Source organism: Charadrius vociferus, unplaced genomic scaffold, assembly GCF_000708025.1.
Source record: "Charadrius vociferus isolate BGI_N301 unplaced genomic scaffold, ASM70802v2 scaffold358, whole genome shotgun sequence".
Lineage (NCBI taxonomy): Eukaryota > Metazoa > Chordata > Aves > Charadriiformes > Charadriidae > Charadrius > Charadrius vociferus.
In genome coordinates this window covers 184,878-199,625 of record NW_009649576.1, presented here as the reverse complement: position 1 = coordinate 199,625, position 14,748 = coordinate 184,878, and the positions used below count along the sequence as shown (strand labels likewise).

General features: G+C 45.0%; 1 protein-coding gene across 1 annotated transcript in view; it reads right to left on the bottom strand.

The window, feature by feature from the left end:
• The window catches only part of SPG7 (spastic paraplegia 7 (pure and complicated autosomal recessive)), a 30,908-nt gene that overhangs the window by 4,678 nt on the left and 11,482 nt on the right, over nucleotides 1–14,748 (bottom strand). Inside the window, exons 6-12 of the mRNA XM_009890337.1 lie at nucleotides 13,970–14,095; nucleotides 13,521–13,683; nucleotides 12,561–12,734; nucleotides 6,604–6,728; nucleotides 5,300–5,402; nucleotides 4,147–4,257; nucleotides 606–721 (exon numbers count right to left, since the gene is read on the bottom strand). Of these exons, the coding sequence (XP_009888639.1) occupies nucleotides 606–721; nucleotides 4,147–4,257; nucleotides 5,300–5,402; nucleotides 6,604–6,728; nucleotides 12,561–12,734; nucleotides 13,521–13,683; nucleotides 13,970–14,095 (918 nt within the window). The remainder of the gene's footprint in view (nucleotides 1–605; nucleotides 722–4,146; nucleotides 4,258–5,299; nucleotides 5,403–6,603; nucleotides 6,729–12,560; nucleotides 12,735–13,520; nucleotides 13,684–13,969; nucleotides 14,096–14,748) is intronic.

Genomic DNA, 14,748 nt, shown 5'->3' with positions numbered 1-14,748 from the left:
AGGCAAACTCCCAAGCACGCCAATCTGAAAAACACATCTCTTTCCATCAGTATCAGAGCAGTTACTGCAATGGTAGCTTCGCTGGCTGCAACAAGCTGGCCAGCTGTGGCAGGGAGAGATCATATACGCACGTGTGCACACATGGAGCAGTGCTTTGTGACTGGAGGAAGTGCATGAACTTCAGCAGCATCAGGAAACTCAGTTGCTCCGAACAGCTTTACAGTTGGCTTTTAACTGCAAGGCTTTTCCTATAGCTAGTTAATCACCTTTGCACCACCACTGTCATCAATGAAGCCTAATAATGGATTTCTCCACAGCATATTTTAGGGACATGGTTTAGTGGTGGACTTGGCAGTGTTAGGTTAATGGTTGGACTCAATGATCTTAAAGGTTCCTTCCAACCAAAATGATTCTACGATTCTTTATTTGCCATATATTTTGCTGCAGTATTCGCAGTTCCAAGCTCATGGAAGCCAGGGTAACACAGCAGAATTCCACACGAAGCACTACAAAACAATCAACGGGTCTTGGACAGGGGAACTCCAAAGGACCCTCTTCCCAACCAGAGACAGGCTTCATTACACAGCAGCTGGTCGTGGAGTTACCTTCATCACAGCCTCAGTGTGCTCCAGCAGCCAGCCAACCAACGCGTGACCCGATTCATGAAACGCCACAACCTTCCTCTCTTCTGGTGACAAGATCTTACTTCTTTTGGCAGTGCCTATAGGAACACAGAGAAGGATTCGATAAGATAATCAACCATAGGTGTAACCAGCAGGACATAATCTTGTACAGCTAAGCGCACAAGCTAGCACAGTCTGGGGCTGAACAGCCAGCAAGCTTCATATTGCACTCCATCTAGGGAGAGGCGGTAAAAAGCCCTTCAATTACATGCTGTGGGAGAGGTGCTCTCTGTCCCTGCAGTAGAAAGCAATCCAGCTTGGATTGCTTGAAAACACTGGGAGAAACTTTTCCCTCCTCTCCTCCTTACCACAGACTTAATCATTAGACAAGTAATTTAACATTTGATTAGATCACAGTTCTAGAACGCAAAGCTCTGTTCTTTCCCCAGCTCTGCCAAAGGCATGCTACGCTGTATCTTTGCCCAGGGACAGATCTGCAACAAGTCAATCTACCATTAAAAAACCCCCCCAAAACCAAAAACCTAAAACCCAACAAAATCCAAACCAGAGACTAGCTAGAGTATTGTAGTGATTTTGCTGTACTCTCTTTCAGTCCCTTAGGCAGAATATGAGAGAAGCAGGATGTTGCATTATATATAAGAGAGGTCCCAGCTGAGATTCTTGTGTTAGGAGTGTTCAAATCAGCAAAAGACCAAGAGTGTGTAAAAAAAGAAAAAAGAAAAAAATCTTTCTCCAGGCCCTGGAAATATCTCTGATTACACATGGCATGCTCCGTATGAGCTTACTCCCAGGCTCCTGAAGAACTAGCAAATTAAGCCATAACTCACACTTAGTACTTCCTCCAAAAAGGTGATTTTTGAAAGTGTCTATTTTCCAACCCAGTAGTCCGTAACACAGAATAAGTCCAATTAGGATTTAAAAAAAAAAAAAAAAAAGGAGTGCTGAATGGAAGTAAAACTTTGAACATGTAGAAAATATGTTAACTACAGAACACACTGCGTATCAAGCAGTCATTGTAGCTCTGCCTGTTGAATGCAAAAAGGTACCAGTACTTTAAAGCCGATGTCTCTACACAGTGCCAGGAGCAGCAGGGGGTAGAGCAGGCAGAGTCAAGAGCAGAATTACACCAAGCTTGCTTGATATCTTAGAAAACAACATTCTATTAACATTAATTTTTAAACAAAGTCAAGAGCTTTATTAAACAAGGAAGCAGCAAAATTAGTGTGGCAGATCTTGTAAAATTACTGCTCAGGGACCCTGGAAACCACTGTGCCCCGCAAGGCATAATGGTGATGGAAAAGCAGATTAATTTTAACAGCCTTGATTTTCATCAGTCAGTCCCTTACCCTGCCTTCAGCAGCGTGTGTGTGCATGTGCCTGTATGTCTCTCTCCGTAGAAAGATGTATATATGTACACTATATATATATTTATACACACACACACACACACTCTTAAAGTCTGGAAGTATTCCTCTGTCAGCCCACCAAGGAGGGAGGGATAGTGCTCTTCACAATAGCACACAGTGTGCCTACAAAGATTATTTCTTTTCCTACATAAAGTAATCTCCAGGCAGGAAAGTTCTCTCAAGGCCTGTACTTATCACATTTATGAGACAAACAACCCAAGAAACAACTCTGGTGCATTTTTGCTGGCCTTACACAGCATACACAAACCCCACCAAGAAAACAGGCTCCACTACATCTTCTAAAGACAACCCCTAAAAGCCTCTGTGCACTCAGCAGGTTTCCTCCCTCACTCCCAAGAGACCTGACTTACTGACTGCTTTCTGTTCCCAAACTAAAAACACAATGGGGACTACCGCAGAGAGAAGTTCTTACTCCTCCCTTACAGCAACACAAAGCTTTAAGGCTGACAGGGCCTCTGGACTTGCAAAGTTCTTTTTTGATTCCACACTACTCTTATTAAAACCAGAAGCTTATAATGGAAAGCACAGTAATATCTTCTTTCTTTCAAGAAAAGCTTTTATAGCAACTGAAATGCCCTCTGGATTGTGAAACCCAGAAGTGTTCCCATTACATGGCAAGGGTACGTTTAATATATGGGCCTTGAGGGTTGTCTGGGGCCTTTTAGACTTCGCCTACAAAAAATAGCCAGGTCCTGCTAATATGAAAGAATCCGATTAAGCAACAAAAGGACTTTATGGCCTCCTACACACCGCAGAGCCTTAGTGAAGCAAGTCAGCTTGTCAGCAGTGAAACTGCTGAAGCCCATGCCCTGCAACGCCCCACCACATTAATCCCAGATATCCCCTCTGCTACACATCCCCTGTGGCCTTACTTGCTTTTTGCTTTATCTTCCAAGCCTTAGTTCCCCAGACAAGGGTGGAATTCAGAAAGAAAAGACAAGTGAATCCCTACAAGTTTGGTGCTTTCTCTCCTACAGACGGGAAAGTAAAGTACGTTTGCTCTGGCTGACGCGGACTTCTGCGTTACAACGAGAGTTGTCTTGCTGTCCATTCCTGGGAGCTGCTGAGTACACTTTGGGCTTTGTGCAAGCGTCGTCACAGTTACCCAAAGCACTCCAAGCATTTGGTTTTTAAGAGGCAGGTGAAACCCTGACGAATTTTCTCAAAAATCTTCTCTTAAATGAGGAATTGTTTAGGCATTTTCTGATAAAGCAAACACTCAGGACTAAACTCCAGGATCAGGAAGTAACTGACCCAGTACAAACATCCTGTTCCACACGCTCTAAGAATGCCAGTCTGTTTGCCCAGGCCCAGCCCCCAGTAATGACACTGCAGCCTGGAAGCACTTAAAGTGTCTGATTATGAAAACCAAGGCTTGGCTACAGGGCAGTTCAGACCAAAACCCACCAGATTCAAATCCCTCAGGTGAAGTCAAGAGTTCTGGGAACTCTTTTTCCCCTTCCTATAATATACTGCTGCAGGGTAATCTCCAGAGGTTCCTCTGCTGGCAATTGCACAAGTGACAGGGAAAGGCCGACAGGATGTTCTCAGAGGGAGAACAGTACTCTACTGTCTTTTAGTTTATTCTGTCAATTCATCAAAGCCTAGGCTTTGAGGCCAAAAAGAAAAATCTCTTATTTCTTGCTGCTGAGGATGTGTAGCTTATTTGCTATTCATGTTTACGTAGCAGGTGTCCAGAGCAGCAAGAAAGACCCAGAGATACTTCTACCCTTTTTTTTTTTTAAAAAAAAAATCTATTTTTTTTTTTAAAAAAAAAAAAAAAGAAAAGCTTTTTAAACTAAAAAAGCCATACAGATTTGAATTCCCCTCTACTGTTTTGCTACTGGCCATCTTCCTTGAGCTACTGGTTCAGGCTGCCTGCAGATTCAGGAAGACGGATCCATTTGAGACCTTCTTCAGAGAACTTTCTGAGACTGTGGCACCTAAGATCTTCAGGACAGAGCACAGTAAAGACCCATCTGTCGTCCTCAAATGTAACCCGCTCACTTGAGCCTTCACTCAAGAAACATGATACACACTAGTAAGGCAGCAACAGAAATGGCTGGGTTGCTTACCTGCAATGACTCTTTCCACAGCATACTCAAAGTTGGAAGTATCAATGGATTTGTGACCCTCTCTAGCAGCATGAAGAGCAGCTTCATTACATATATTCGCTATATCAGCTCCTGTGGACAAGAGGTTACAAGAATTACACCGGATTTGTTATGTGACGGATTTCAGAGGACAGAAGAGGCAAGAACAAATCTGGAGAAGGACCTAAGGAAGTCAAATAGCCTGCACTTTATTGTTCCTTGGGAACAGAGAGCAAACCTAGTCCGTGGTGTTTATGTTGGATTTGAACAATACAACTGCCTTGGCAATGAATGCTGTGTTGCCACACAGAGGACAGAGTTCAGCAATCAATTAACAGGCTAAAGCCAAGGCTGGCTCTCAGCAACAGGGGAGTGGCGTGGGCAGTCTGGGTTGGCATGGGCTGCTGCACTGTTCATAGAGCAACCGCACAACCTCTGTGTGGAAGAGAAAGAACATCTGTTCTGAGTTTGTGTGTGTGGGTGATGGTGGCGGGGGGCTGCTGAAGGAAGTCACGAAGAGGCAGTGTGCTGGGGCCTGTTAGAGGGGAAACCCAGAAAAGATATTCCAGGAACTCCACATAAACAGGAACTCTGGAGCCCCCTGCTCAGCACTGTTTCAAACTCCCAAGGAACTTCTCTGGAAACAGGCTCAATGCAGGAGCCAGGCAGAGTTGTCCAATTTCTATTCTGACCAACAAAGTAATTGCTATTCATTCCTCCTATCACTTTCCCAGTAACATATATCAACTTAAGAGTCTTTCCCCCAAAGTGCAACATCTCATCCTCAACAGCAGCGTGGATGGGAGCATGAGCAGTGGTTCCTTGCCTTTGGAATTAGGAATCCAGGTATTACAGAGGTGTATTTTCCCTACCCCCACATCCTGCTAGTCCCAGAAGTTTCAAAAGATTGAAAATAGCCATGAACAATTGCTCATCACAGCTCCATTCACCAGTGAGCAGGTTAGGTTCCTGCTATTGCCATAGAGATGGAGAAGGCTTGGAAAAAAAAAAAAAAAAAAAGCCCTTTAGACCAAAATACCCAGTTAAAACCAAGCAGCCATGAAGCTCCAGGCTGAACTGCAGAATTAGCATGGAAGCAGGCAGAGCAGCCCCGCAAGGACACAGCATGTCATACCACTGAAGCCTGGAGTCAGTTCAGCGAGGTGCTGTGAGTAGAAGCTGGCATCTTGGATCAGTTTGAGACCCTTCAGGTGCTGCTCAAAGATCTCTCTTCTCTCCTGTAAAGAACACAGAGCACCTGAATCCAGCAAGCCTTCCCAACGCGGCAGCAGGGAGCAGAGGAGGAGACGACCTCTGGCAGCTGGGACAGTGACATTGCCACCAGAGGGCAGGGCTGTCCGTACAGCGTTTTAGTGCTACAGGAGCCCTGATAAACACCCAGCTCTCAAATTCAGAACAGATGTATGGAGGCTTACCGTGAGTCACTGCTTTCTCTCTCTCTCAGGACCACTCTCCTCTCCTAACTTTCACTCTGATCCGTCTTAACTTTTCTCTTACTATAAAAGAGCTCGCAGGAAGGAGCTCCAACTGCCTCTACCTGCTCCCTTGCACACCGCAAACGAAACCCCTCTACTCGTTACTTAGTCTGCGACTATTTCCCAGACAAAGGTGGGGGTGAGATGACGGCTGGCAAGTAGCCAAGGAGTGACTCATTCAGCTGGTCCAGGAGATCCTGATTAAAACAATGAGCTCAGTTGCCAGGGTTTTTCCCCTTCCTCTTTCAGGGCAGCTGCACAGTTCACGCTTCCGGTGCCAGATTGTATCAGGCATTTAAGGTATTTTAACTGAAAACTCTGAGGACGCCAGTAAAGCACAGATGGGAGAAGAAGAGCCTGTGCTGGCAGAGCAGACAGATCTTTACTGCAGCTGAGCCTATTCCCAAAACTCTTCTACAAATGTCAGCACAGTGGACATGGATTTAGGATAGTAAATGGATTTAAAAAGCATTCAGAAGGAGAAAGTCACTTAACAGACTGCCTGAAGGAGAATGAGGAGCCTTACACAGATAGTGAGGACAATAAACCTAAAGAACAAATGGTGCTTGAGGCACATGACAATTTAAGCTGTCACACAAGCCAACTTGCCAATTAGGTGGTTCCCAATTTCCTGGAGAGAAGACACAAACATCCTTCTTCATCTGCATGGCAAAGAGAACCTCACAGAAGAATTCACTGCCAAAGCTCATACCAGAGCAGAGACACTTAAAAACAGTGAGTTGTCATTTCAGAGAAACAACCAACTGCCTTAGCACGTCAAATTCTTGATTTAGAGCACATAAATAAAAATGAAGGCATATAGAAGCTTACCATCTCTACCTTCCCCAAGCTCAGCCTTTGCTAGGACAGTGAATCACTAGCAAGGACCGCGACACCTTAGTCATTAGCCTTAGGTAGGGACTGGGCAGTAGTTGGAATATACCTGGAGTGTTGGAAGATCAATAAAGATGTGCCTGTCAAGCCTCCCAGGTCTCATCAAGGCGTTATCCAAAACATCAGCACGGTTGGTGGAAGCCAGCACTATGACATGATCTGTGGTCCCCATTCCTGTAGAAAAACAAGGAAAAAACAAAGGTGAAGGTGTTCACCATCACAGAAACTGCATTGCAAGCAAAGGGACGGGGCAGGGCAGGATGCAGCTTTATCACAAAGCCAGAGGGTGTTTACAGCATCCCTTGGGGCAGCTGAGGCTGAGAAAGTGTCCTCTTCAGCTAGGAGCACAAGAGAGGAAGGAACCTCCCAAGTCACCCAGGCTAGTCTCTGGTCATCACAGGTACTCTGACATTCTCTTTTCATTTACTTAATAAGCCTTGGCTTAAATTTTTTTTTTTTTTTGGCCTTCCTTTTGTCACACTTAGAAATTGCTCCAACAAGAAACCAGAACAGAATCTCTCTAGTCTGATGAGTTAGGAGATGCCTTCTCAACCCCAGGCTTAAGTCAATTCCTTCTCCTTTAGCTCCAGGTTGTACAAACAATGTTTGCTAGCTGAAACAGCCTTTCCCTCCCAAATATTTCTGCATGAAGCCCTTTCAGCTTTCATTTACTTTTAGCCTTCAGTTACAGGTAGGCCACCAGCAACACCAGGGAAGGGACAGGCTTTCTTCTGACCAGCTCAGGTTAATACAGAAAGAGAAGACATAGCCTTGCCACCCAGCAAGGGGCATGTTACAGCATGATTTGATCTTTGTCTTCTCACTCATCTTTTATCACTCAGAAGGTACCCAGGCATTCTGCAGATCAGTGCAAAGACCAGCCCTGCAGAACTTTCACCACAGACATGTAGGCAGACACAAACAGCTTTCCAGTGATCATTAGCATACACTCGCTCAAGCCACAGTCAGAGAAGGTTTTGTCTCCAGGTCTTACGGATGAAAGGAGCATCGAGATTTACAGGCTTCACGAGAGCAGCTGCAGTATGGAGGCATCAAAGGCAGACAGGGCTTCCTGGGGAAGCCAGAGCACTGGCAGCTGGAGGAAGGCAGAAAGGGGCAGGCAGTTGTGCTGCTTGGGTGGGGAGGCCAGAGATCATGTTTAATCACTGAACCACGCTGCTTATTTATTACATTCCACCAGGTGCCCGCAGGCCCCTGGGTATGACTCACCTGCTTACAGCAGATTCAACAGCCCTGGCATACAGCAGCCTTCCCAGGGAAGGACACGTTAGTCCCATGTGCTTCCTTCGCTGCCAAGTCACACGCTGCAGAGAGGCAGCTTTATGCACGTAAGCTGGGCGAGTTTCAGCGCTCTCCAGCTCCACCAGAAGAGCTGCCAAATGTGTCAGCGCACAAGGGCTCAGCAGAGAGATTAAGGTTACAGGTAAGTCAAAGGACTGGCTCTGTCAGCTTGCGCTATAGCAAACCTCAGTTCTTCCTCCTTGCAGTATGCTGTCTAAATAAGCTCCTGGAGAGGATGAAGCTGGCCATTCTTCAGGCATGTATTACACTGCACTTTGGAGTGTGATAAATAAGCAGAGACTGGCAGGCACTTGGGGGATAGCAAGCTTCATTCACATGGCAGGATTAGATGGTACAGCACATTATCTGCTTCGCAGCTGGGAAAAGTCTCTTAAAATAGGTCTGACTATTAGAACAAATATAAAAAAAAAACCAAAACAGAACAACTGACAGCATCCTCCTCACATCAGCTTCTGCCCCACTTGCTCTCAAGCCTGCATCCCAGTAGTGCAAAACACTGCTCCAAAAAAATCTACAACTGCAGCCTCCGATTCGTATTACTGTTCCCAATGCAACATCTCCTGGCATGTCACAGCTTTGGCTTCCACAGGCAAAGATCAGCCAAAGGAACAGCCTACAAAAACACCTCAGTCACATTAACAAATGAAAAACAGCTCTGAAAATTTAGCCTAAAGAGAGCCTTCATATCTACAATGTTTACAAATGAAGCCTCTTCAAAAAGGAAAGGAAAAAAGGGTCCACTTGAACTGGAGAGTGCTCTGCTACCCACTGACACAGAGCACATTACTTTGATGGGCATCTCATCTGCATTATTACACTTTGTAATTCTCTAGCCATTTGTTCAAAAGCCTTTTGGACATCATCTGGGAACAGCGTCATTGAAACAGGGCCACCTTTGTGAGGGAAGCCTTGGGGTCAGAAACTTGTACGCAGCACAGATCAGGGAAGAAGTCTTGTCTGAGGACTTCAGGTGAAGAGCTGCTACCAAAAGATGTCCTGCATTTTCATTCACAAAACACAGATCAGCCCAGGACTGTCAAGCTCCTCTCAAATGCATTCAGAACAGAGGAGATATTTGGGTCATATTCCTCTTCCGTTTGTTTGCAGTTTGTGAGGGAAGATTCACTATTCAAACCAGGCACCTGTTTTGACAAAGACTGCAGTACATGTGTCACTCTGGTTTTAAAAACAGCTTTTGTACATACAGGCTCCCTCCAGTCCCTCCCCCTCTCCCACCAGACTCCTGATGCTTCCAGAATACGAAGAAAGCTGTCAGAGTGAAGGAGACCAAGGTCGCTTGTAGGAAGAGCACTACAATTACTCTCAAACCTGCATACCAGAATTACCGAGTATCAAACTGCACATTCATCCCATACAGCTTAGCATAATGGCTTTTTTTTTTTTAGTGTCCTCATCCTTCCTCCAGCCTGCAGAGCAGGTTCCATATAGCTCTGACCCTCCTTTTCTTCCTCTACCTTACCTCTGAGTAATCTGATTCGAACACACAAATTCAACAATCACCGCTGATGACTCACAGATCTACTTTTGTGCATGATTTTTTTTTCAAATTAATAGCTAACTTGGTTCTACAGTGTTGCCTTGCAGAACTTCAAGCATCAATTTAAGCTAAAGACAGATAAAACAGAGCTCTCAACCTTCCGTTTCAAGGCTTCCTCATTACAAACACACACCACTCCTCCGCTTCTGTTTGGGTAGATCGGTTAACCTAAAAAACCTTATTCGCTATTATTCTGAAAACCGTTTTGCCGTGATGCACATAGCACTTAGCGTTCGTTTAGGTAACATGCTTGGTTAGATAACATTTCAATAACATGTGCCAAGATCACTGCTTACGAGTACAAGCCAACAGTAAGTCCATGTTTCTTGTACTAGCCTGACAGTCCTTGCCAGCTGTCTCCCATTTGACATTGTAAACTCCTTGGGCTATTTTTTTAGTGTGTGTTTGATAAAGCACTTAGCAAAACGAGGGACTTAGTACATGATCTGTACGAGACACGAATAAATAATGAGACAATATAAATTTAAAAATAAACTAGACAGCATGCAGCAAAAAAGGGACTATTAAGTACACATTGAGGATAATATTTACCTTCTAAACTGACTTTCCAATGGAGCTGTAGCCTAATTTCTGAATTGAAACTCACCAAGAAAACACTCTAGAAACCATGCCTAATTTCTACAGACTGGAGGAAATCAGGCATTTTCATTTTTGGTATAGAGATGGGGATTGTCCTAACTACACATTCCTGAACAGACGGGCCTCCACTTAATTCAGTGCTAACCTGTTGCCAGCTCACCCTACAACTGTCAGGAGAAAAAAAAACCTCAACCAAGCCAGGACTGATCTTGCATGTGTTACTGCTGTCCTTTTCTGCTGAGACCATCTACTATACAGACACAGCTGTAAACAGTTATATTCACTCCAAGTGTATTACGTGCTTAGCCAAGCTGCCTAAGTCTGTACATGTGCAAAGTCCCAGGGAACTGCATTAATGTATTTAAGGTGATATCTGGTATCTATGTAGCATTGTGTGTTTCAGGGGTGTTCCTCTGATAACAACCAGACAGAATTCTGGTTAAGAACTGACTTAAAGCTCATTCCTCTCCTTCAAAAACTTCACAGCACCTGTGCTGAAGCAGAGAGGGCTCTGCAGGGTCTCTGTAGAGCAGGACCACTCTACCCTGTCTGTACCATGCTGCGCTCCTGCTTACAATTTCTCCTCCTCCTGCAGCAAGGGCAGAGATCCAGAATTACAGATCATCTTGCGTGCAGTATGAAGGAACATCTACCCTTTGCTGAAAGCATTTTTACAAGTCCCAGCTTCTCTCCTTGAAAAGGGAGGGTTGGCTCCACAGCAATCTCCAGAAGGCAGCTTTGCTGCTGAACTGCAGGATGTGCTCTACTTCAGCAGGGCTGCACCCCATTTCACTGCAAACATTCAGTAAAAAAAGCAAGCAGTTTTAAACCCCAATGTCGGGAGAGAGATGGATGCTTTCACTGCAGGACGGCCTTTAATTTTTCATATGAAGAGTGCGACCAGACAACAAGTGTCACCATTACAGTCAAGAAAAAAGGTGGCTCTGTCCCATAAAACAACAGACTGATACAAACACTCCCTGATGGCCCAGTAGTTAGTTATTCCTTACCCTGCTCTGCAACAATAAGATTTAGCAATAGAAACATTGCAAGTTGGGTCAATGCTGCAGGCTCTGACAGAGTTATGACTAAGAATAGCCAAAGGATGATTCTTTTTGGCACTTGTGTGAAAGTGTCAGAGATAAAGGCTGATTCCAGATGCAGTACAGCCAGAAAACATCCAGAAGTGTGGCATCAAACCAGGGCTCGTTTGCAAAGCTTATCTCTCTGTTTAGATAGGGATCCTGTAGTCAGACAGACAATGTGAGAATAAGTCAAAGGATGGGAGAACTGATATATTACATTGCTTATGTCCCTTTGGGACAACTAAACTTTAAACCACTACCGGAATACAGTAAGTATTCAACAACATTTAATGGCCAGCTGGACCTAAATGTTACCCTCTACAGACAGCAGTGCCCTTGCTGCCAATTCATTTTCTTTTCGTTCCCCCGTACTGTAAATAATTCTTCTCCAATTGCCAGTGGGAAAACATATTCCTGAACTGAAGCCATTTACTACTGTAAGAGTCTTTGGGGTTGCTGCCCTCTGCCAGCCATGATCTCTAATGCACATTTTCTGTTGATTTTATTAGCAGGTGGATGCTGATGTGGCTGTTGGTGCAAATTCACTTTGGATGTGACACTACACTGTGTTCTGACGCAGGGTCTTCAGTAGAGTCAGAAAACCAGCTGGCTCCAGGGTTTTAAAATTTACTAGATTTAACCCCAAACCCTTAAAAGCCTATATAAATGTCTAGATTTCAAGAGGGTTGTGCTCCACAACTCAGTCACAGCTGATACTCAGAGATCTGTCCTGAGCCAAATCACTCCCTTAGGCACCATCAGCTCTAGAGTAGTCCTGCCTAACGAAAGGACAGATGAAGAGAGACATGCTACAGCGTCTTCCGAAACAGGGACTAATGATGGGGTGCATGGGTTCAGACTGGTGCTTGAGGAAATTCCTAAGCATTCTGCAGGAAAGCCTGGGTCAGCGTGAAGCAAGCATTGGGCACACAACTTCCACAAACCCTGTGCTGAAGAGCAGCTGCTGCTGCTGCTTTTCCTCTGTACTCAGCGCAGCAGCTGGTGAAGGGGAGAAAGAACAGAAAAAGGACCCACTTCAAGTGAGTGATATCATGACCTCTGAAACCAGAGCAAGGTCAGCCAAGGCCACACTGGTGCCCACATAGGAAAAAAACATCCTGACTTTCAAGGCCACAGCCCCTTTGCTAAAGCAGCAGTCCAAAACACAGTTATCACTTGTCGTACAGACGGTCTTTTAGCAAGGACACGACCAAGCTGTAGTTCTGGGCTCAGTCCTGAACAGGCTGCAAAGTGCAAGCTAGCCTTGTCCCAGGGAAGAGGAGAATGAGATTTGATTCAATGCGATTGTATTTACTTCAGCAAGAAGAGAACACTAAAGAGGCATGGCAAGTTCAAGCAGGAAAAAGATGTACGTGTCAACAGCTTGGATCTCTAAGGTGGTAAGGGCCCAACTGCTGAGAGACAGAAAGAAGTACTAACCGTCCATTTCCACCAGCAGCTGGTTTAAGGTCTGCTCCTCCTCAGCATTGGCAAAACCAGATATATTGGTTGAGCGCTTCTTGCCCACAGCATCAATTTCATCGATGTACACAATGCAGGGTGCACGAGCCTGGGCTTCTCTGAAGAGGCTCCGAACTCTGGCAGCTCCAAGACCTATAGGGGAAGGGAAAAAGAAATAAGCCTTGTAGCTAAAATTGTTAGCAAAGCTGGAGAGCAGCATTACTGGCCCCCAACAAGACACTCGACACCAGACAAAACCTCAGTATGTGACAGTCCCTCTCTCAACACTCCCGGCACAAAGAAATAGCCACAGAACTCATATGTTTAGTCCTTAGGCACAGCTCCTCCTGGAGTGCACTGGCTTTTAACTGAGCTCCCAAAACTGCAGGGACTCCTACAGCTGCTGTAAGAGGAGCTCCGCTCCCAGCTTCTAACATGAACTCCTGTTTCTACCACAGGTCAGAAGAAGAAACATTCAGCATTCTCCTGCATGCTGACCCTTGTTGGGTCTCAAGAGACCTAGGAGGAAGGAAGAAAAGGAGAAAGATGGAAATCCCAAGGCACAAAGAGGCCGTATCTTCCCCATCAGCAAGGAACCGCAGAAAATCCATCCGCATTCTCATACAAGGAAGGAAGCCTCAGTCAGTGGCTTTAATAATAGGTACAGGAAGTCAGAGATAATGCTTTCAGGTGAAGAATCATGGATGCACACTGTCAGAAAGAAGCAACTAGCAATTCGGAGGGCGTGCTTTTTAGTTACTACATAATTAAGTCCTCTCCATCACTGAAAACCTTTTATATTTTCAGTAGAAGTATCCAACTTGTCCTCTCCATGCAGACAGGCTAAAACTCTGTCCTTTGCAAGAGACCCAGCCAGCAACCTCCACAACTCCACAGCAGACCAAGTAACCTCCACCCACTTCCTCCCGAGAAGCTTACCTCCTATCACCTCCACAAACTCAGAGCCCGCCATGGCCAAAAACGGCACTTGTGCTTCTGTAGCCACTGCCTTTGCCAGCAATGTCTTTCCACAGCCTGGCGGTCCAAGTAACAAGGCACCCTTGGGCACTTTAGCCCCAAGCTGAAGATACCGCTCAGGATTCTGCAAGAACAACACAACTCTGTCAGATCCACAGCTGACATGAAGCATCTGCACAAGAATATGGCCTCCCAGAGCTTCCTGACAATGTTTTCAGCCTGAGCAGCATTCCTGTGATTGGAAATACAGAAACTGAGTCATGCTGATTACAGCATAAAAAGCTGTCAGTTTAGACAGAGGTTGTTTGGCAGCATGAAGGATGAAGAGAAGAATATAGCCCCTGCCCCAGGTCAGCCATCTATCCCAGAAGACAGGTAGCAAACACTTATTTTGTTCTACTTTTGCATACCTTTAAATAGTCCACGAATTCTTTGACTTCCATTTTTGCCTCGTGCATTCCCGCTACATCCTTGAAGCCAATCCCTTTTCCAGATTTCCCATCCACAATGGTGAAACGAGCCATTTTCAACTGGTTCTGTGGAAGGGAGCACAAGTACTGAAGACATGCTCTGACTCTGGACAAGGCAACAGTCTGGAAAGGCTGTTTGCTGTATTTTGCGAGACAGCACAGCACATGTATAAGCTGTCCCTAAAATGAACACTAAAATGCCCAGCAATGCATTGGTGTTTTACTAACTTTTCCTTTGGAAATACATCACAGCTGGATTGTTGACTCAAATTTTATTTACCCACGTTTTGTTGGGAAGGGCCAGAATAAACCTGCAGGAATAATCCCAACACAATCCAGCATAAACTCCATGTAGACCAGACAGCCATACTTATTAAAAACACGTAGAATGCCTTAAATCTTATTTGGGATCTTCTTCCTGATTTCTAAATGCTCTGATAATTAATACACATGGTACAGGTATAGTTTTGAGGAATAGGTACTGATGGTAAATAACTGTCAGTGGTAAATAATCACCAATACTGTCTTGTAAATGCATATAAACAGATGCTTTACACCATTGTCCAATGCTACCACTGATTTCTACTGCAACACAACCCAGGGACGGAACCATAGGTTCTCGAATTTGAACAGACACCACATTTCAGTCTCCTGGTGTGTGTTAAGCCACAGTGACAGTCAAAACAAGAATTTTGTTAAACGCCCTACTTGTAACCGCT